This window comes from Lytechinus variegatus, chromosome 8 (genome assembly GCF_018143015.1).
Source record: "Lytechinus variegatus isolate NC3 chromosome 8, Lvar_3.0, whole genome shotgun sequence".
In the NCBI taxonomy this organism is placed as follows: Eukaryota; Metazoa; Echinodermata; class Echinoidea; order Temnopleuroida; family Toxopneustidae; genus Lytechinus; species Lytechinus variegatus.
In genome coordinates this window covers 15,545,445-15,567,779 of record NC_054747.1, presented here as the reverse complement: position 1 = coordinate 15,567,779, position 22,335 = coordinate 15,545,445, and the positions used below count along the sequence as shown (strand labels likewise).

At 39.1% G+C, this 22,335-nt stretch overlaps 1 protein-coding gene across 1 annotated transcript; it reads right to left on the bottom strand.

The window, feature by feature from the left end:
- Positions 1–547: 547 nt before the first annotated feature.
- On the bottom strand, positions 548–1,090 carry LOC121419511 (pre-mRNA-splicing factor 38A-like). Its single transcript, XM_041613964.1, has one exon. The coding sequence runs from the start codon at positions 1,088–1,090 to the stop codon at positions 548–550; it is 543 nt and encodes a 180-aa protein (XP_041469898.1).
- Positions 1,091–22,335: the final 21,245 nt, after the last annotated feature.

The window sequence follows — 22,335 nt, the reverse complement described above, 5'->3', positions numbered from 1 at the left end:
CTAAATCGGATATGCATGAATGACAAATCAAATTAAAGTATTTGCTTAGATCAAGCTAGTGATAACCACAATAACCAGTTAAACATCTCCAGGAAATTGTTATACCACAAAAACGGTTCAAAACATGCATAATTTTCATGTTGTTATCTCCGTCATTATTAGCGTAGAAACATGCATGTAATATCACCAGCTACAACAAAGTCATTATAAATCAACCAAAGATAATTTTCTACACCCGAAATAAAACCGATTTCGTGACAAACTCCCTTATTTTTCAAATCTCGGCCCGATCGTCATTTAAGAACATCGAAAACTGTAGCACCTTGACAAAACGCATCCATGTGAATCGAACTATCCATTGTCTTTTCTCCACACACAAAACTGCTTTAAAGGAGTCCTAAAACAACTAATGTTGAGGTTCAACAAAACACAACAGCTAAAGTCCAAAGAAAACTCTTAAACACTTCGGCATGAAGAATAATGTCCAAGGTACATGATGACATGCCTTTTTATAGTGTCCTTGTATTAACAACATAACTCAGGTCACCTATTCTGATCTGCTGGTGCTCATCTCATGTAAGGTTGTCTGAATTCTCTGGCAGGGGTTGTCAGCCTGCCTCTCAGCATCCTTACCAGTGCATTCTGACCAATCACTGGGAGAAGGCATCTCCGACACCACTTTCCTAGAAGCGTATCTCAAATCAAGCGGTGACGGCGATCTCTCATCATAGTCCTGCTCCTCCTCTGGTTCAGGGGTAGAATTCCGACCATGCCGTGGAGATACTTCTGATCGTTCAGGTTGAGGAGACTTTGGACAATCCGGAATGGATGATTTAGGCATGTCCTTTTGTGGTGTCCTGGACCTCCGTCTTGGTGATCGGGAACGGGAGTGATTAGCCGAATTAGCACGTTCTGACCGACGAGGTGAGCGAGAGTCAGAGTGACATGGTGACTTCCTAAGAGATTGACTTATTCGCGGGTCCTTGTCTTCCCGATGCGGCGGCACAGGGTCCATTCGAACAAGACGACATGTAGAATCTTCCTTCAGTTCTAAAGCATCGAAATTTTCCAGTAGACGTCTAGAAGTCATGGATCACGTGCATGTTTCATCTTGATTAGGCTTGTTAACAAGTTTCTTGGCCGTGTAGATAGGACGTATGTCCTTGTCTTCTTCTTGCCAGTCAGCTATCTTCTGTAAGCTCCGTTCAGTGATGGTTTCAACCAATTATATTTGTTCCTGAATGTCGTCAATTCTAGACAGTGGGAAGGCATCTTTAATCATCCCCGCATTGAGTTGACGGTAGTCAACACACAATCTTTGGCTGCCATCTTTCTTTTTGACCATTACGATGTTGGATGCCCATGGGCTGGTCACTGGCTCAATCCGGCCTTGAGCTAGTAGATTCTTTACTTGCTCGTCTATTTCTTTCCTCTGCGTCATGGGATGTCTCCTCTGAGCATGAAGTATTGGTTTCGCAGTACCAGTATTTATGCCATGTTGGGCAAAACTGGTCTGTCCAAGTTCCGAAGGTCATGTAAAGAAAACATCTGCATTCTCAACCAGCAGTTCTTTTATCAAGTCATGGCATTGGGCTGGCACTTCGTCAGTTCTGCGAACAAAGAGGTCCTTCAAACGTTCTGGCATGTCTTTGCTGGTATTGGTATTAGTTGGCTCGGCAAGGTTGCACATTTCCATGCTCACTTCTTCCAGCCCTGACAATGAAGCAATGGCAGTGCCTGCCCGAATAGTCCTTTGTTCCTTTGTTGGTTGAACACCCGAACAGGTAGTACATGTTCATCTGCCGTCAAAACAGATCTGGCGACGATGAGTGCTTTGTTGAGTAGTTCTGTTGGATTTGCAGGTGGTTTTACTGATCCATCACCTACCTAGTGACACTTTCCTGCCTGTTACTCTACCTGCTAATACCATCTCGTGTCCTGGGGGAATCGAATAATCTTCTCCCGCTACTATCCTCCTGCAGAATGATTCTCTGTTACTATCTAGGCATGGAATTATGCCATAATTTGACCTCAATTTCCATCTTTTGGCAGTCTAATACAGCATTGATTTTGACTAAGAAATCTAGCCCTAAAATGCCCTCATTCTTTAGACTAGCCACTGTAGCCATTGTAATGACGACTATATCTCCAATCTGCACTTCCAGCATTGACTTTCCTCTGATTCTCAATTGCAATCCATCTGCTTGTAGTACAATACTTGTCACTGGTAGTAATTCTGGTCTTCTAATTTCCTCTATCTGGTCAAACACTTTCTCTCCAATGGGAGTGTTGGTAGCTCCAGTGTCGACCAGCAATTTTAATTCTTGTCCATTTACTTTGCCTTGAAGGTAAAGCCCTTTTCTGTTGGTATCTAGAGTAGCTCCGACTCTTGTTTGTTCCTCTTTTTCTTATTCCTTTGCTCCTTTGTTTTCTTGTCCATCTAGCATGTCTAGAGTCACTCCGACTCTTGTTTGTTCCTCTTTTTCTTGTACTCTTGTTCCTCTTTTCTCTTGTCCATCTAGAGTCACTCCGACTCTGATTTGTTCCTCTTTCTCTTTTATTTCGCTCATCATTTCCCTTTCGGGTACTTGAAAACCTGCTGTTCCTCCTTTCTTCCATTTTCTTTGGATATGGGCAGTTGCTCCTCCAATGCCCCAATCCATTGCAGTTGAAACCTCTTTTTTCCTCTTGTCCAATAATCTTTGATTTATTTGGTTCCTCTCTTTTTCCTTTTGGCTCTACGCCATCTGTTTTTGATTCCTGATACTTGGTCCTGATTTTTGTTTCCTTGGTCCTGTCTCTTCATCCAAGGCGTATATGACAGCCTTTACTATCTTATTGATAGTTGGATTCCTTGGTTGCTGTTCCCGCACTGCTGCAACTTCACACTCCTGCTCTTCCAGAGCTCGGCTGTACCTTGTTTTCCGCTTTACTTCATTCCTCTGACCCTCCATTCTCAGAGAGGCCTTTGTGTTTAAAGCAGCTTCCACAGCACCATCCAATGTGCGGCGAGGTTGAGCGCGGAACAATCCTTCTCTTATTTCTGGTGTTACTATGGCATCTAGGAAATGCCCTCTGGCAAGCCGATCTTGCCCCTTTTCGTCAAATTCGGGATATGCCAATCCACACAGCTCCCGTATTCTTTGTACTAACTGCTTGAGACTTTCCTTTGGTTGGCGACGACGTTGTCTCAACTCCGCCAGGTATACCTCAGCTTTTCCTCCTAGGCTAAACGTGTTTCTGAGCCTGTATACCAACTCGTCGTATGTCAACACCATTCCAGGTTGCTTGGTCAACAACTTCACAGCAGAGCCCCTCAGACTTGCAGCAAGAAATTGAACTGCTTCCCTTTTTGTCAATCTGTTTACCCCAGCACAGGCCTTAAAGTGATGCAAATAATCTTCGACAGGTGTGCGTCCATCAAATCTTTCCGGTACCAGATGTGGTCGTCTGCCAATCATAGCATCAAAATTTGCCATCCCCGCATCCTGAATATGTGGGGAAAAATGTGGAGGTGTCAAATAAACACCGGTGGCCCGTAACACAAAGCTTAGCAATGATCGTTAGAACATTTTTGTACGATTGATTGCATTGGCTACAATGTGCAATCAATCGTACAAATCAAGCATATGATTAATCGCTAACCTTTGTGTTACGGGACCCGGATCTCGCAGTAGACGGTCGTCTCATCTGCTCTCTGGGCGTTGAGCTGAATCCAGCCTGCTGTGCCCCTTCCATCTGTGAGTCATACCTTGGTCCTCTGTCCGCTTGTCCACTCACAGTGTCTACTTGATTCTGCACCGGGTGCTTGTCTCCTAGACAATCTTAACTGCTCCATCATTTGGTCAATTTCAGTCATGCTCCTCTCTAGGTGCGCTATCATCTCTCCTGGCGTGAGTCGATACTTCATATTTCCTTGTTGTGCCATTATCACTGGATCCCACTTCCGACATCACGTGTGACGAACTCGGCGGCGGCGTGGCCACGCGTGGCGGGTGGTCGGTCCGCCGGGAGCCCGCTCTTGTCAGGATGCCCGCCACCGGTGGGTGCCTTTGCCATGTCGATTTTTAAACTTTTAGTTGCGGATCCGTTTGACAGAGATATACTGCAGCAGTTTACTCTTGCTCAAGCCTCGTTCCTGCCAGTACTACCACCAGGCAACCTCCAGACGGCTACACTCTTTGTTGTCAGCTCCAACAGCCCACCCGACCATATGCATCTAGCTTGCGTAGTTAAACTCTCTCGACCATATGCATCTGATTCCTGTAGTTTAAGCTCTTAAGACCGTAGGTATGGGTTCTCCTCTGGTCAAGCTCCCACGACCATATCCAACGAATCTGCTGTACGTGTAATTTCCTCCGTCATCTGCTCCAGACTTCCTTCTGTCTGCTTCAGACCAGTAACCACGTCAGTTCAGTACAGCAACCAGGTCTGCTCCGTACTGCAAGAACGTCTGTTCAGTACTGCAACCACGTCTGTTCTGTACCACGACCACGTCTGAGTCCGTACTGCAACCACTGACATCTGTTCAGTACCGGAAACTACGTCTGGTTCCTCGACCATATGTGTGGGTCCTTCTGCAGTCAGGCTCTCACGACCATACCCATTAGCTCTGCCCTACTTGAAGTTTCCACCGTTATCTGCTCCTAACCTCCGACCGTCTGCTTCAGACCATCAACCATCTGCTTCAGACCAACCCGTCTGCTCTGGACCACCAGCCGTCTGCTCCAGACTCCGAACCTTCCGCTTCCAGACCAACCAGACTACCAAAAGAGCAAGCCCTGCATGGTATAGTGTTATGCTGGCGTGCAAAAGACGCAACATACAAAGAAATCTAACCACAGTCGTCGCCTGGGACTAGAAATGCATCTTAGGTTTCCCCATGGAAAGACATGCGAACGATCATATAGATCATTTCGATCGCTTCCACCTACTTTATCTATTGGATAGCGAATCCAAATCAGTCTGCATACTATATACGTGCAATGCACCGCGTGGACGCCGTATTTCAACAGTTATCGGCAAAGCCTCACGAATACACAAACTTAACGTAATTGTGCATTACTTATACATTTTCTGTTAGAGTTAACCTCTGCTACAATCTTAAATCAACTATAACTTTGCTCTCCTAAATCGGATATGCATGAATGACATATCAAATTAAAGGACAAGTCCACCCCAACAAAAACTTGATTTGAAAAAAAAAGTGAAAAAATCAACAAGCATAACACTGAAAATTTCATCAAAATCAGATGAAAAATAAAAAAGTTATAGCATTTCAAAGTTTCGCTTATTTTCAACCAAATAGTTATATGAACGAGCCAGTTACATCCAAATGAGAGAGTTGATGACATCACTCACTCACTATTTCTTACGTATTTTATTATATGAAATATGAAATATTTTCATTTTTCTCGTCATTGTCATGTGAAATGAAGTTTCATTCCTCCCTGAACACGTGGAATTCCATTATTTTAACATTTTGTGCTTCAGGCAAGGAGGTCCTAATCGTCAAATTCGTAAAAATTGAAATATTGTACAATTCAAACAATAAAAAAAAAGAAATAGTGATTGAGTGACATCATCGACTCTCTCATTTGGATGTAACTGGCTCGTTCGTTTAACTATTTTGTTGAAATAAGCGAAACTTTGAAATGTCATAACTTTCTTATTTTACATCCGATTTTGATGAAATTTTCAGCATTGTGTTTGTCTGATTTTTCTCTTTTGATTCAAATCAAAATTTTTCTGAGGTGGACTTGACCTTTAAAGCATTTATTTAGATCAAGCTAGTGATAACCACAATAACCAGTTAAACATCTCCAGGAAATTGTCATTCCACAAAAACGGTTCAAGACATGCATAACTTTCATGTTGTTACCTACGTCATTATTAGTGTAAAAACATACAAGTAATATCACCAGCTACGACAAAAACATTATAAATCAACCAAAGATTTTCTACACACGAAACAAAACCCATTTCGTGACACATTTCTCTTATTTTTCAAAAATCTGTAGCAAGTTGACAAAACGTATCCAATTGTATCCAACTATCCAATGTGTCTTTTCTCCACAAATAAAAATGCATAAAAGAGTCCTAAAAATTAATTCATTAAATGAATGATTAAGTTGGTATTAACATGACGTTAAATAAGAATTAAACAAGCCAAAATTTTTTACATTTTGGATTAAGGAAAAATTCAAAATTTGGACTTAGTTTTGGCAACAGCAAAGAAAAGTTAGTCGTTGATTGTATCTTGGTATATATGTTATGTTAAAGGTAAAAAAGATAAACAATTTTACAGTTAATTAGCAGTTTTAACAAGTGAATGCACAAGAAAAAATGTGTTTTGTTAGAAATTAAAGCATATAGGAATTACCTCTATGTTTGATTGCATTTATTTTTTTTCCATTTCAAAATTTAACAAAACTTACAATGTATAGCAAAACACAAAAATATAACATACAGAAAGAAAAAAGGAACCAACTGGAAAGCGAAGCTTGTTATTATGGGTTCCCTGCAATAAATAGTTAATTAAAGTATATCTTTGATCAATGAAATTCGAATAAAAAGAATACTACTGGGGCCAAGCTTTTTATGCCTACTATGTTACAATTAACAAAAAATGTTGTATCATACCCCTGCTGTATAAAAAACCATGAGTTCAGGAGTGTGTGAACAGACAATCACTTGGACAAGACAGGACGAATACTAAAAACAAAACAAAAACAAAAAGGCACACAAACCACAACAGGACAGAGCAAGACAAGACAGCAAAAAAAAGGAAAAGAAAAAGAAAAAACAAAACAAAACAAAACACACTTCAAAACATAGACAAACAGGAAACAAAGAAAAACAATAGAACTAGACATTAAGGTGATAGGAAGACAGAGAGAGAACAAAATGAAATGTGAGAGGGAGGGGGAAACAGAAGAAGGAAGAAAATAAGAAGGGAAGAAGAACAAGATGTGGTAGCTGCTTACACAGAAATGTTTGAGTTCTGGGGTTTATATCCAAGAATAAGAAATTTCTTTAACCCTCGACAAAAAACCTTGAGCATTTTCCACAAATTGGCAAAACCCAATATGGCCGCCAAAATATGCAAATTACCCATGAAAATCCTAAACTTGTCAGCACATTGGCTATGCAATGCATGAAATCGTGTAGCAGGAGTGAAATACTCTCTGAAAAAATAATTTTTGACAAAATATTTTTTTCCTGATATTAAAAATCGCCGCCATATGCCATTGTATACTCTATTATGTACAATACGAATAGGGAAAACTAATTATCACAAAAATTAGCACTAAACCGCAAAAAACGCAATGTATGAACGAAGTAATGTATGCAAATCATCATTGCTAACGAGATATATCATTTATTGTGTCATATATGGGGACATTGCTGTATTTTGATATCTAAAATATCCGCCACTGGCCCAAGAAGTAATATGTACAATGGCAGTGGAATACTAACTAAAAACATCATTGCCATCATTGCCATTAATATGCCATTTATGTGATAAATGCTGTATTTTGACATTCAAAATGACCTCCATAGTCCCTATATCTATCATGTACATTGCGATTGGAGAAACTAATTTTCACAAGAGTGAAAAACATAAAATGGATATGACTGTGATATATGAGTAAAAATATTGTCTTAAACATGATTTCTAACTAAATACATCACATATTGGTCGAGGTAATAAATACTGTACCTTGAAATCTAAAATGACTGCCATAGGTCCTAAAAGTATTGTGTACGTTGTAACATAGGACATAATTTTGACAGAATTTTTCTTTCTTTGACTCTAAATATTGCATATAATTGTGATGTCAGGGTGAAATATTGTCTAAATCATAGTTTCTCACGAGATATATCATAATGTTGTGTAATTAAGGTGATAAATGCTGCATTTTTAGATTGAAAATGGTCACCATAGGCCCTTCTTGTATAATATACAATTTGATTGGAGACAAATAATGTTCACAAAAAGGGCATATGGCAGCCATTTTGAATGTTGAAATACAGTATTTATCACCTAAATTGCGTAAGATGTGATATATTTTGTTGTAAATCATGTTTTCAGACAATATTTCACTCATACATCACCAGTTGACCGGTGACAGCCCGCTAGACCGAGGGTCCGCGAGACCGACTTTTTCCCCCTTCATCGGTTGCCGCGGTCGAGTGGTTTAAGGCGCCTCGTTGAAGCGGCGTAATAGGTGCCTGTTATCAGAGGGAGGGGGGGGGGCAGTGCAAAGAAATCCCGGTAACTAAGTCCAGAATCAGTGGCTTTGCTAGGATTTCATTTTAGGCATGTTAGGGGGCGGTGGTGAGCACGCGAAGTGTGAGAATTACTTAATAATGAGCGCGCGAAAGGCGATCCATATTTTAAGGGCAGTTTCCCCTTCCCGCGCGAAGCACGGAAGCTCTGACGTTTTCTTCGAATTGTTCCTTGTCTGCTCTCGCTCGTCTTACGTTCTCCTATACCTTTTTATTTTCTCGCTCACGTTTCCCCCCTTTTTTTTTGGGGGGGGTGGCTTTTTTGGCTACGAAGTTGTAATCAATTAATACATATAATTGTTCATTTTTGTTATTCATTCATTTATTCAACTATTCATTAATAGATTCCCTTTTTTCATATCAATTTTATAAGATTTCAGCTTCTGCCGAATTAGTATCATTAGACTGGGAATAGTTTGCAAAAATGATTGTCATAATACTACGAAATCGGACACCCCATCCCCTCTCTTACTTTATCGTCTAACGAAATCATACCATAGTCTCTGAAGAAATCTACACAACGGAGGTGAAACCAAAAAATGTTACAACAATTAGACTGATTATCCCAAATACACTGGCGCCGCATCTGAAGTGGGCTGTTGCAAATTTCAAGATTTTTTTATAGAAATATCCTAACCATATTTTGAATACAAACGCACACACTCATCCCACACACTGATAGACACAGAGCAAATTCAAATAAATAAATTGGATATTCTTCCCAATTCTTTTCCTTTGTACTTTTCTTACAGCTCTTTTTACTTTCAATTTCTCCTATCGTTCCTCTTGACCCCCGCTTCTCTCTCCCTCTCTCCTTCGCTTCTTTTTTTTCTTCGTAATTTTTATCTACGTCTTTTCTCGACGCTTCTATTAATTAATTTTCCTTCCTTTTTACGGCCATTTTTTATTATCATTTACCTCACCTACCATTTTTCCTTCATGTAGATTTCAGAGACATAACTTTAACATACAGGACTCTTTATAAAACGTTGTGTGGTATTAGAAAAATATTCATCCATTTATTTGGACTGTCGGTTTTAAAAATTGATTGAATAAAGTGATGAATAAAACTAAGGAGACAAAATGAAACAAAGCAAAACAAAAATGCCGAATAATGATAGTAATAATAATAATTATGATGATAAAAACAACGGTAATAATATAACTGCTAATACTACTACTACTACTTCTACTACGAATACGAATATTACTACTACAACTACTACAACAACAACTACTTCTACTACTGCTGCAGCTGCTGATATCATGATAACAAAAATAGTAACAACACCAATAAAAATGGGTTTTAGTAGAACTCCCCGAGAGGACTACTCCTCCGGAGGGCGACTCCCCCATGATAACTCCCCAATGAAAACTCCCCCGAAGGACCATTTTCCCGAGGACATGTATTAATGTACGTTCTTTTCTTCAGAACTTTCACCTTCTTGTTCTTCTTATTATTCTGTTTAAATGAAAAAAAAAGCTAAGATAGGATTGCCCCTAATGAAGGTTCAATGTTCCAGGTGTATTTCCATAATATTTCCAGTTTTCTTGTTAAACATTAAATGCACAAGATCATGAAGCAGAATTACCATAAAAATAAAATGAGTAGAGTTAATCATGTTAATGATTAAGTAGTGTCAGTGAAGTAAGGCATCGTTAGTTTATACTGTAAGTAGCAGAAACACCCCTCCCTGCACCCCCCCCTAGAGAGACGTTTCGTGCGCGCAGTACGTGTTTCGCACGATTTGCGTGCTCACCACCGCCCCCTAAAATTAAATCCTAGCAACGCCACTGATTCGGCTATTTAGTTACCGGGAATTATTTGACCCCCTTCCCGATAACAGGCACCTGTTACGCCGCTGCAACGAGGCGTCTTGAACCACTCGACCGCGGCAACCGATGAAGGGAAAAAGTCGGTCTCGCGGGCTTTCGGTCTCGCGGACCCTCGGCCTCGCGTACCTTCGGTCAAGTGGTCGGACCCCAATTGACCATATTGTCTAAATCATGGTTTCTCACGAGATATATCATAATGTTGTGTAATTAAGGTGATAAATGCTGCATTTTTAGATTGAAAATGGTCACCATAGGCCCTTCTTGTATAATATACAATTTGATTGGAGACAAATAATGTTCACAAAAAGGGCCTGTAGCAGCCATTTTGACTTTCCAATAACAGTAGGCCCTATTTATCACCTAACTGGCAAAATAAATGATACATCTTAAAAGAAATTATGCTTTCAGACAATATTTTTCTCATAGATCACTATTACGTGCATTTATGGTGCTAACTCCTGTGAATATTGGTTTCCCACTTTGCATTGTACATAATACTGTTAATGTCTATGGCGGCCATTTTGAAAGTCCAAATACAGTATTTAACACAAAATTGTTACCTGAATGATATATTTCGTTAGAATATATGTTTTAGACAGCATCCCATTAATATATCACATATATATATGCATTTCAGTGCTCTCTCTTGTGATTTCTTTGCTCCTCTTTCTCATTGTGCATAATACTTTTATGGCCCTTGGCAGCCATTTTGAATATCAAAATAAATCATTCATCACATACATGGCATATTAATAATATATTTCGTTACAAATTATGTTTTTAGTCAGTATTCCATTCGTTTAATCTTAATAATATGCATTTTAGTGATCACTCCTGTGAATTTTTTGGCCCCCATTGCCATTATACGCGATACTGTTTGGGCCAGTGGCGGCAATATTAGATATCAAAATACAGAAATGTTCCCATACATGATTATATCTATTTAGTAATGATGATTTACATACATTAATTCGTTCATACATCGCGATTTTTTGCAGTTTAGTGGTATTTTTTGTGAAAATTAGTTTTCACTATTCATATTGTACACAATAGAGTATACAGGGTCCTATGGCGGTCATTTTGAATATCAGGAAAAAAATATTTTGTCAAAAATTATTTTTTCAGAGAGTATTTTACTCCTGCCACACGATTTCATTCATTTCATAGCCAATGTGCGGACAAGTTTAGGATTTTCATGGGTAATTTGCATATTTTTGGCGGCCATATTGGATTTTACCAATTTGCGGAGTGGCATCATCCAGATTCGTAATCAGCATCCTCGAATTGACAAAAAACCATAAAGAAATATTGTATATATAAAAAACAAGGTTATGCCTCTTCTATCCTGGACTAATGGTGATTCTATAAGGGACATCCAAAATTTGATACCTGTAAAACTAAATGTTTTATTCAAAAGGATGGTTCTAGCTCTTGGTGGATGAAAGAGCCCGATGGACCTAGTAGGATAATGATGAATATCGACATTTTTAGTAAAAATGGAATAAATAATATTTGGAAGTTCATTTTTATCTGAACTATACATGAGTTTTCCGAGAGTGTATCGATACAAGTCACCAATCTTCAAAATATAATATTTATAGAAAAGTTCGTCAGTGTGTAAACGAAAATCTGCATGACAAATAATACGAATAGCCTTTTTCTGCAAAAGTAAAATTCTGTTCAGGAGGCAGTCAACACAATTCCCCCATGCTGTTATACCGTAGTTTAAATGAGGCACTATCAAAGTTGAATACAAATTAAATAGTATATGAGTGGGAAAGAAAAAAAAATTACTTTGCTTATGATACCAATATTTCTCAAAATAATTTTACAAATGTGATCAACGTGTTCTTTCCAGGAAAGATTATTATCAGTGGTTACCCAAGAAATTAAGTACTGCCAACTCTTTGTAAATTAGTATTTTCGAAAATTATATTACCTAGAAGTTCATCTATGATATAACTAAAGAGCATATAATTTGTTTTTTTGAGATTAAGGGATAGTTTATTAGCATTGATCCATTCAGATACATGTACTAGTTCGTGATTAATGGTGGCAAGCAAATGGCGTGGATCCTTATGGGAGAAAAAAAATATTAGAATCGTCAGCAAACAGAATAAAGGATAAACTATTGGAAGACTTACAAAAATCATTTATATATATAAGAAAAAGTAGGGGACCCGAAATAGAGCCTTGCGGACCCCACAAGTAACAAGTTTTGTTTCGGAGTTAAAATTTTCGAAAGAGACAAATTGTTTTCTATTGTCTAGGTACTTCCTGAACCATTCCAAGGCTATTCCCCTGACTCCATAGTAATTGAGTTTGTGTAGTATAATTCCATGATTAATGGTATCAAAAGCCTTGCAGAAGTCCAGGAACACCCCAACAGTATGTTGAAACTTGTCGATTCCGCTGGCAATCTTATCAACTATTGTTAATAATGCATGTGTAGTATTATGATTTTTACGAAAACCAAATTGCAAGGGATGAAATAATTAATGCAAATTAAAGAATTTCGTCGTACGAACAAATATCAATTTTTTTCAAGTACTTTAGACAAGCAGGTCAGCAGTGATATGGGTCGATAATTACCTAACGCAGTACTGTCACCTTTTTTAAATACAGGTATAACTCGAGCTAGTTTCAGCGACGAAGGAACAATCCCAGTAGACATACTGTACATAAATTATAGATATATGCCAAGGGTTTAACAATGGTATTACAATTCCTTTTTAACAAAATGTTATTGATGCCATCATGTGAAGTTAATGACATGAAATTAGTTTGTTAAAGTTGTGTTATGAGATTGTTATATTTTACAATTGTAACAGAAAGTTTGATTACATACAAGAATAAGTTGATGATTGAGGAATTTGAAGCCAAATAACTAAAACTTCATGCAGTGAAATATTGCAAGTTGAAATGTGGAAGTGAAATAGTGGTTGAAATTATAATAATTTAATTGCAAAGAACATCGAAATTGGAAATTGTTATATTTTAAATTTTACGTATGCATATTATGTAAGGGAAGGAATGTTATAGATGAAGGTTTGAAAGTAAAGAATAACACAAATGTGTAATAAGGTCTGAATGTGCAGACTAGCAACATGTATGAATCTGGATTATGATATAGAGCATACAATGAATACACATGCATAAATGGACATTGCACAACGCACACAGTGAGACTGTACAATGAAGGAGAAATAAAGAAGTGCTAATTTAACAATTACAGTGCTTGTGTAATGACTGCACTACGAGTGCTGTTTCTAGTTTACATTTTGTGTACCTTTGCTTTCAGAATGAGCGTTGTATTTTTTATCATATGCTTTCACGTTGATTTAACTACTATGTATTTTTATACGTAGATGAATGAAATGTATTTGATTTCAAATAAAGCTTTGTAAATTAAGTGACTGCAATGACGTGTATCAGTGAGTTTTGAATTGAGGACACACAGTGTCAAAATAATGTTAATGACGAAACGTATGGAGTAATCTAATTTTAGGGTTTTAGATTTAGCTTCCGTTAAGATTTTGATATTTTGGCTGTCCCCGCATGTAGGAGATAAAGGAAATGTAAAAAGATGTTTAGCGCTTCGAGAATTAATTACACAGACTTTCTTTAGCCTGTCCTTACTGTGTGAGATGCATAATGCATTTTAATTTCTTATATGCTGTCATTGTTTTCAGTTGGAACGGGTGAAGATATCCGACGAGTCATCGATGGAAACAGTTGGTCCGTCAAAGGTATGTGTGTAAATACGATTTCAACCGTTCTTGCTTTGTAAGATATGTAGTGCATCTTAATTTATTATATGCTGTCATTTTTAGTTCGAAGGGGTAAAGATATCCGACGAGTCGTCGGTGGAAATGGTTGATCGATCAAAGTTAAGTATTTAAATACGATTTCAAACATGTATTATTTGCCATCAAGAAAAAAAATGATGTGGGTAAGAGTTAAAATGCCAGCTTGTTAATGGAATCTGAATTATGCTAATGCAGGTGTATCTTGATAGGCAAAGAGTGCATGATTATGAACCCAAAATGAGATATATTAACCCATTATGTTATACGTACTATTCATTTGTATCTGTAGTCTATTATGGCAACAATCATTCATCATTTCATAGATCGTGCTTGAATTAAAAGATTAAATGACACGGTTTTCGTAAATATTGTGACGGAATCGGCGGCTTGCGTGAGTAGTCGGTCCGCCGGCAGCCCACTCTTGTCAGGATGCCTGCCGCCGGCGGGTGCCTTTGCCACGTCGATTTCCAAACTTTTAGTTGCGGATCCGTTTGGTAGAGATATACTGCCGCAGTTGACACTTGCACACGCCTCGATCCTGTCAGTACCACCACCAGGCAACCTCCAGACGGCTACGCTCTTTGTTGTCAGCTCCAACAGCTCACCCGACCATATGCATCTAGCTTGTGTAGTTAGGCTCTCTCGACCATATGCATCTGATTCCTGTAGTTTAAGATCTCTCGACCATATGTATGGGTTCCTCTGTAGTCACACTCTGACGACCATACCTATGGACTCAGCTCTTCATTAAATTTCCTCCGTCGTCTGCTCCAGACTTCCGTCTGTCTGCTTCAGACCAGTTACCACGTCTGTTCAGTACAGCAACCACGTCTGCTCCGTACTGCAACCAAGTCTAAATTCCGTACTGCAACCAAGCACGTCTGAATCCGTACTGCAACCAGGTGTGTTCAGTACAGCAACCATGCACGTCTGATTCCGTACTGCTACCACGTCTGTTCAGTACCGCAACCACGTCTGTTCAGTACTGCGACCACGTCTGAGTCCGTACTGCAACCACTGACATCTGTTCAGTACCGGAAACTATGTCTGGTTCCTCGACCATATGTATGGCTCCTTCTGCAGTCAGGCTCGCACGACAATACCCATTGGCTCTGCTCTACTTGTAGTTTCCACCGTTGTCTGCTCCGGACCTCCGACCGTCTGCTCCGGACCACCAGCCGTCTGCTCCAGAATCCGAACCGTCCGCTTCCAAACCAACCAGACTACCAAAAGAGCAAGTCCTGGTATAGTCTCTTGCTGGCGTGCAAAAGACCCAACATACAAGGAAATCTAACCACAGTCGTCGCCTAGGACTAGAAATCTATCCTAGGTTTCCCCGTTGAAAGACATGCGAACGATCATATAAATCATTTCGATCGCATCCACCAGCTTGATTTATTGGATAGCGAATCCATATCAGTCTGCATACTTTACGTGCGATGCACCCCGTGGGCGCCGTATTTCAAAAGATTTCGGCAAAGCTTCACGAGCACACAAACCTAACGTACTTGTGCATTAATTATACATTTTCTGTTACAGTTAACCTCTGCTACAATCTTAGATCAGCTATAACTTTGCTCTCCAAAATCGGATATGCATGAATGACATATCAAATTAAAGCATTTATTTAGATCAAGCTAGTGATAACCACACTAACCAGTTAAACATCTCCAGGAATTTGTTATTCTATAAAAACGGTTCAAGACATGCGTAACTTTCATGTTGTTACCTACGTCACTATTAGTGTAGAAACATACATGTAATATCACCAGCTACGACAAAAACATTATAAATCAGCCAATTTCAATTCAATTCAATTCAAGGTTTATTAAAAACATGAGTCGCAGCCAAATGGCTGAATTGTTCATGTATACAAAGTAAAAACAATAAAAAGACTCGTTACATATTTCAAACATTAAAAACAGTAAACTTTGTAAAAACTGACATGAGAAATATGTGTATAGGCAAGAATACTTTGGCAAAGAAAATTTATATACATGTACATAAGATAATGAGGAAATAGTAAATTAAAAATAATAAAAACAAAATACGTAAACGCTTGTAAAAGATCAATAAAAATATATGGATATTAAAAAGAGTTGATTTCCTCATTCATTAAAAAACTTGATGTTGCAAGAAGGCTGGTATTGCTTTCAAATGAGTAATGGGTTTATTGATTGGGCATGTCTTTATTCAGGAGATCTATGAAATATGGTATGGGGCTATTGCGAAATCGATTTGTCTTACATTTGTATTGCTGATATCTAGGAGTATGTCGGAGATTGATGGTTAAGTTTTTTGGAGGAGGTAACCAGGTACTGAAAGTTGGATGTTTGGTTAAAGATATTGCAAAATCCAGGCTGAGTTTCTCCCTTCTGTATTCCAGAGTAGGAATTTCACATGATAGGCAAGCACTGGCATAATCTGTGTAGTTTGGGCCCAACATGATTCTACAAGCTCTTTTTTGAATTTGCTCTAAACTTCTTACATGTTTCTTTGTAAGCCCACCATTAAAAACTGGGGTGCAATATTCCATAACAGGACGAATGTAGCCCATGTATACCAATTTCAGATCCGATAGAGACAGCCCATATCGCTTCAAAAGCCTAAACATGTACAACTTCCTGTTACATTTTTTGATAATTTCCATGATATGTAGGTCCCATTTTAGATTGGATTGGATGATTACACCAAGAATTTTAACAGATTGAAGTTTTTGTAGAGGTAAGTTATTAATATGAAAGCTTGGCTCAGCAGGAGGATATTTGGAGAATGTCACAGTTAGTGAAGAACATTTTGAAGGGTTCAACTTCATGTGGTTAAGGGAGGACCACTGATCCAGATTGTATATTGTAGATTGTAAGTCAGAAGGATAATTTTCTTTACGACATTCCAACAAAGTAAGATCGTCTACATATTTATAGCAATCGACTGATGTGTTTTCACAAGCATCATTTATCATAATCAGGAAGAGGATAGGGCCTAATTTAGTCCCTTGGGACACGCCAGCGTGATTGGTGAGTAATTAGACAAAGTGCATTGATATTTCACACATTGTTGACGATTTTCCAAAAAACTGATAATCCATTTAATGATACAAGGTCGAACATTGAGTTTGATCAACTTCCTAACGAGGATGTTATGATCCAACCTATCAAAAGCCTTTGTGAAATCAGTACACACAATTGTGGATAGACTCTTGCACTTTTCGCCATTCTCATACATTTTGTGGAGCAAACTCACAAGATAATGAGTGGTCGAAAAACCAGATCGGTTTCCGAGTTGTCGTGAGTCAATTTTGTCAGTGATATCTTGAAGAAGCCATTTGGCTATAAAAGATTCTGCAATTTTTGCAAATTGACTTGTTAATGCGATTGGTCTGAGATTGTTAATGGTTGCCGGTAATGATTTCGGAATTGGTGTTATTTGAGCTGCTTTCCATTGTTGTGGTACTATTCCTGTTTGGAATGATAGGTTGATCAAATCAGTTAAAGGTACACACAATTCATATGCAAATTCTTTCAAAATCCTGAGAGGTAAGTCACGAGTTAATCCAGCTTTACCAGTCCGCAATTTCCGTTGCTTTAAGTACACATGAGCATGGACATGGTAAGAAAGCAGGTAAAGACGCTTTGTCAAAAGGGGGAATGTCAGCTGCGATTGAAACAAAATGCTTGTTAATCGCATCCGCTACCAAATTCAGTTGATTGGGATCAGTACCAGGGATTTCGATATTTACCGGGTCAGTATTCCTATTGGTAAGCACTTTTATTTGCTTGTACCATGCTGATGGGTTGTCGGTTTTTAAGTTACTAACACGGGTGCTGTAATAATAACGTTTAGCATCAGATAAGGAGCGAATTACTTTATTTCTGGGCTTGCGCCATAAAGTTTTGTTGCCTTTTTTGAAGGATTTTGCCTACTTCTGATCAATGATTTGACATATGGAGTTATCCATGGTTTGTCAACATTGTAGAAACGTATTTCTTTCGTTGGTAAGTACCGGTCTAAGTTTGCCATTGTTTCGCATAGTAATAACTCACATTTTTTGGATGGATCTTTCAATTGGTAGACTTCTTCCCACGAATGTCCTGTGATCCATTGTCCGAAATCCCTCAATCCACTATTTCTTAATGGACGAACTATCCTACCCTTGACAATTGTCTTAGGTCTGTTATATGATTTCATGGGTTGCCACAGCACACAGTTGTGGTCACTTAGACCAAGAGGTGAGAGTATTGAAACAGGTGAGTAAAACTGGTCAAAATTTGTGATTATTTTATCCAAAATGTTGTTGCCTCTAGTAGCTTGTTTAACAACCTGAGTAAATTGATCATTTCTTAGTAAAGGTTGAATGTTTAAATCATTGGTGTCACCAACAATGGCTATTCCTGCATCAGGATATTGCATTAATAAATCATCAATGACTGTGGTCATGGTGGTGTAATGATTCAAATATTCATCCTCATTAGGATTCTTGGGAGGAAAATATGTGACACACATTATGATACATGACATTTGTCTAGGTAGACGTGTTGGTCTCATCATTACCCACATAGCTTCAACATTATCAGGTGAGTCGATTTGTAGGGCACGAGGCTTCATTGATTGTTTTACATATAATGCAACGCCTCCGCCTTTCTTTCCAACTCTAGGTTTGGAAAACATTACATAATTTGGGAGGGAAACCAATTCTAATGGTGTATCTGGGTTTAGCCACGTCTCTGCTAATGCTAGAACGTCAGCGTTTTGGTTTCTTGATACCATTTCTAATTCATCTACCTTATTGTTAATAGATCGAAGGTTTGTTAATAACACAACAGATATATCATACATAACATTTCTTTTCAGTTCTTTAGTGTCTATTAAACATCTAGTTCTTTCTTCCCTTGCTTTGGCACGTTGAATCCGCTCGCGAGCAATATCAGTTATCTGTTGCTGTTCATGAATAGGATACTCTGTCACGAAAGTAGGACGCTGTACATTTCTTTTTCTTCTACCTTGTCCTTTTGTTCCACGATGAGTTTTCCGGTATCTTGCAATTCCCAAGTTCTGAATGGTATTCCATAGATCTTTGCTGATTCTCTGTTTACATGTTTCTGCGTTATAATATTGCCTCAGATTTAAGGTAGCTTTTGGTTGTTGGTGTTCATGATGTATGTTAGGAGAGGGGCCTGGGTTGGGGCTAACATCTCCACAAACAAAAAGAGCTAATTGAAATGTTGATGTGGTGTTTCCATAATACTGGATACGGAATCCAAAATACTTCAGCACTTTTACTTTACACTCGTGCATGTTTGTGCAGTTTAACACAGAACTATAAGGAAACTGTGTAGATACTGGTGACAAGGAGTGCTGCTTATCAGAAAAAGATGAGCACAAAAGAACAGAGAGCACAACAAAGGATAATCCTTTTAGGTAGGCCATTATCAATGTATTAGATTAGTTGGCTAAGATGAAGAGTGAATAGGCCTAAATGGACGTCAATTCAAGTAAAGCAGGTAATCAGATTATCACAGTTCAAAGTACTTTACCAATACATGTAGTGAGTGTATGTAGTAGTATGGCTGCTATCACTCCAGTACTGGTAGAATCTGTTACCATGAAAATAAAATCATCAAATATACTCCAATTTCACACAGTAATTCACAATAAATGGTCCAGTCACTTCCATGATATATCACTATAAAACTGGTAGCATAATCAATCGCTAAAGTCAGCAGATCACGATGTAATTGACAAATCAATTGGAGCTCTCTATAGGGCAACCTGACAGGTAGGTGCACACATGCCAAAGATAATTTTCCACACACGAAATAAAACCCATTTCGTGACACAACTCCCTTATTTTTTAAAGCTCACCCCCCCCCCCCCGAGCGTCATTTAACAACATCAAAAACTGTAGCACGTTGACAAAACGTATCCATGTGTATCCAACTATCCATTGTGTCTTTTCTCCACAAATAAAGATGCATAAAGGAGTCCTAAAAAACAACAACTAATGTTCAGGTTCAACAAAACACAACAGCTAAAGTCCAAAGAAAACTCTAAAACTATGCAGCATGAAAAATAATGTCCAGGTACATGATGACATGCCTTCTTATAGTGTCCTTGTATTAACAACACATCCCTGGCGGGGGTTGTCAGCCTCCGTCTCAGCATCCTTACTAGTGCATTCTGACCAGTCACTGGTAGACGGCATCTCCGACACCACTTTCCTAGAAGCGTATCTCAAATGAAGCAATGGCGGCGATCTCTCATCATAGTCCAGCGCCTCCTCTGGTTCAGGGGTAGAATTCCGACCATGCTGTGGAGATACTTCTGATCGGCCAGGTTGAGGAGACTTTGCAAAATCTGGAACGGATGATTTAGGCATGTCCTTTTGTGGTGTCCTGGACCTCCGTCTTGGTGATCGGGAACGGGAGTGACGAGCCGAACTAGCACGTTTTCAGCGACGAGGTGAGCGAGAGTCAGAGTGACATGGTGACTTCCTAAGAGATCGACTCAGTCGCGGATCCTTGTCTTCCCGATGCGGCGGCACAGGGTCCATACGAACAAGACGGCATGTAGAAACTTCCTTCAGTTCTAAAGCATCCCAATATTCCAGTAGACGTCTAGAAGCCATGGAACATGTGCGTGTTTCATCTTGATTAGGCCTGTTGCCAAGTTTCTTGTGTAGACGTATTTCCTTGTCTCCTCCTCGCCAGTCAGCTATCTCCTGTGAGCTCCGGTCAGTGATGACTTCAACCAGTTGTACTTGTCATGGCATTGGGCTGGCACTTCTTCAGTACCGCGAACAAAGAGGCCCTTCAAATGTTCTGGTATGTCTTTCCTGGTATTGGTCTCATTTGGCTCGGCAAGGTTGCACATTTCCATGCTCACTTCTTCCAGCCCTGACAATGAAGCAATGGCAGTGCCTTCCTGTATAGTCATTTGTTCCTTTGTTGGTTGAACACCCGAACAGGTAGTACATCTTCATCTGCCTTCACAACAAATCTAGCAACGATGAGTCCTTTCTTAATTAGTTCTGTTGGATTTGCAGGTGGTTCTACTAATCCATCACCTAGTGACACTTTTCTGCCTGTATCTATACCTGCTAATACCACCTCGTGTCCCGGGGGAATTAAATAATCTTCTCCCGCTACTATCCTCCTGCAGAATGATTCTCCATTACTATCTAGGCATGGAATTATGCCATAATTGGTCCTCAACTCCATCTTTTGGCAGTCTAATACGGCATTGATTTTGACTAGGAAATCTAGCCTCTAGCCCTAAAATGCCCTCATTCTTTAGACTAGCCACTGTAGCCATTGTAGTGACGTCTATATCTCCAATCTGCACTTCCAGCATTGACTTTCCTCTGATTCTCAATTGAGATACATCTGCTTGTTGTACAACACTTGTCACTGGTAGTAATTCTGGTCTTCTAATTTCCTCTATCTAGTCAAACACTTTCTCTCCAATGAGAGTGTTGGTAGCTCCAGTGTCGACAAGTAATTTCAATTCTTGTCCATTTACTTTGCCTTGAAGGTAAAGCCCTTTTCTGTTGGTATCTAGAGTCGTTCCGACTCTGGTTTGTTCCTGTTTCTTTTGTCCTTTTGTTCATCTTTTCTCTTGTCCATCTAGAGTCACTCCGACTCTTGTTTGTTCCTCTTTTTCTTGATCCATTGTTCCTGTTTTCTCTTGTCCATCTAGAGTCGCTTCGACTCTGGTTTGTTCCTCTTTTTCTTGTCCTCTTGTTCCTCTTTTCTCTTGTCCATCTAGAGTCACTCCGACTCTTGTTTGTTCCTCTTTTTCTTGTCCCTTTGTTCCTCTTTTCTCTTGTCCATCTAGAGTCACTCCGACTCTGATTTGTTCCTCTTTCTCTTTTATTTCGCTCATCATTTCCCTTTCGTGTACTTGAAAAGCTGCTGTTCCTCCTTTCATTTTCTTTGAATATGGGCAGTTGCTCCTCCAATGCCCCAAACCATTGCAGTTGAATTATCTTTGTTCCTCTGGTCCATTAATCTTTGATTTATTTGGTTCCTCTCTTTTTCCCTTTGGCTCTACGCCATCTGTCCTTGATTCCTGATACTTAGTCCTGATTTTTGTTTCCTTTGTCCTGTCTCTTTCATCCAAGGCGTATATGACAACCTTTACCATCTTGTCGATAGTTGGATTCCTTGGTTGATGTTCCCTCACTGCTGCAACCTCACACTCTTGCTCTTCAAGAGCTCGGCTGTACCTTGTAGCCCGCTTCACTTCGTTCCTCTGACCCTCAGAAAGGCCTCTGTGTTTAAAGCCGCTTCCAAAGCATCATCCAATGTACGAGGTTGAGCACGGAACAATCTCTGTCTTATTTCTGGTGTTACTATGGCATCTAGGAAATGCTAATCTCCTTTGCAGTCTGACTGATAAT

What these genes read in the sequence shown, in the direction of transcription:
- LOC121419511 (XM_041613964.1), bottom strand. Translation starts at nt 1,090, where the DNA reads ATGACTTCTAGACGTCTACTGGAAAATTTCGATGCTTTAGAACTGAAG.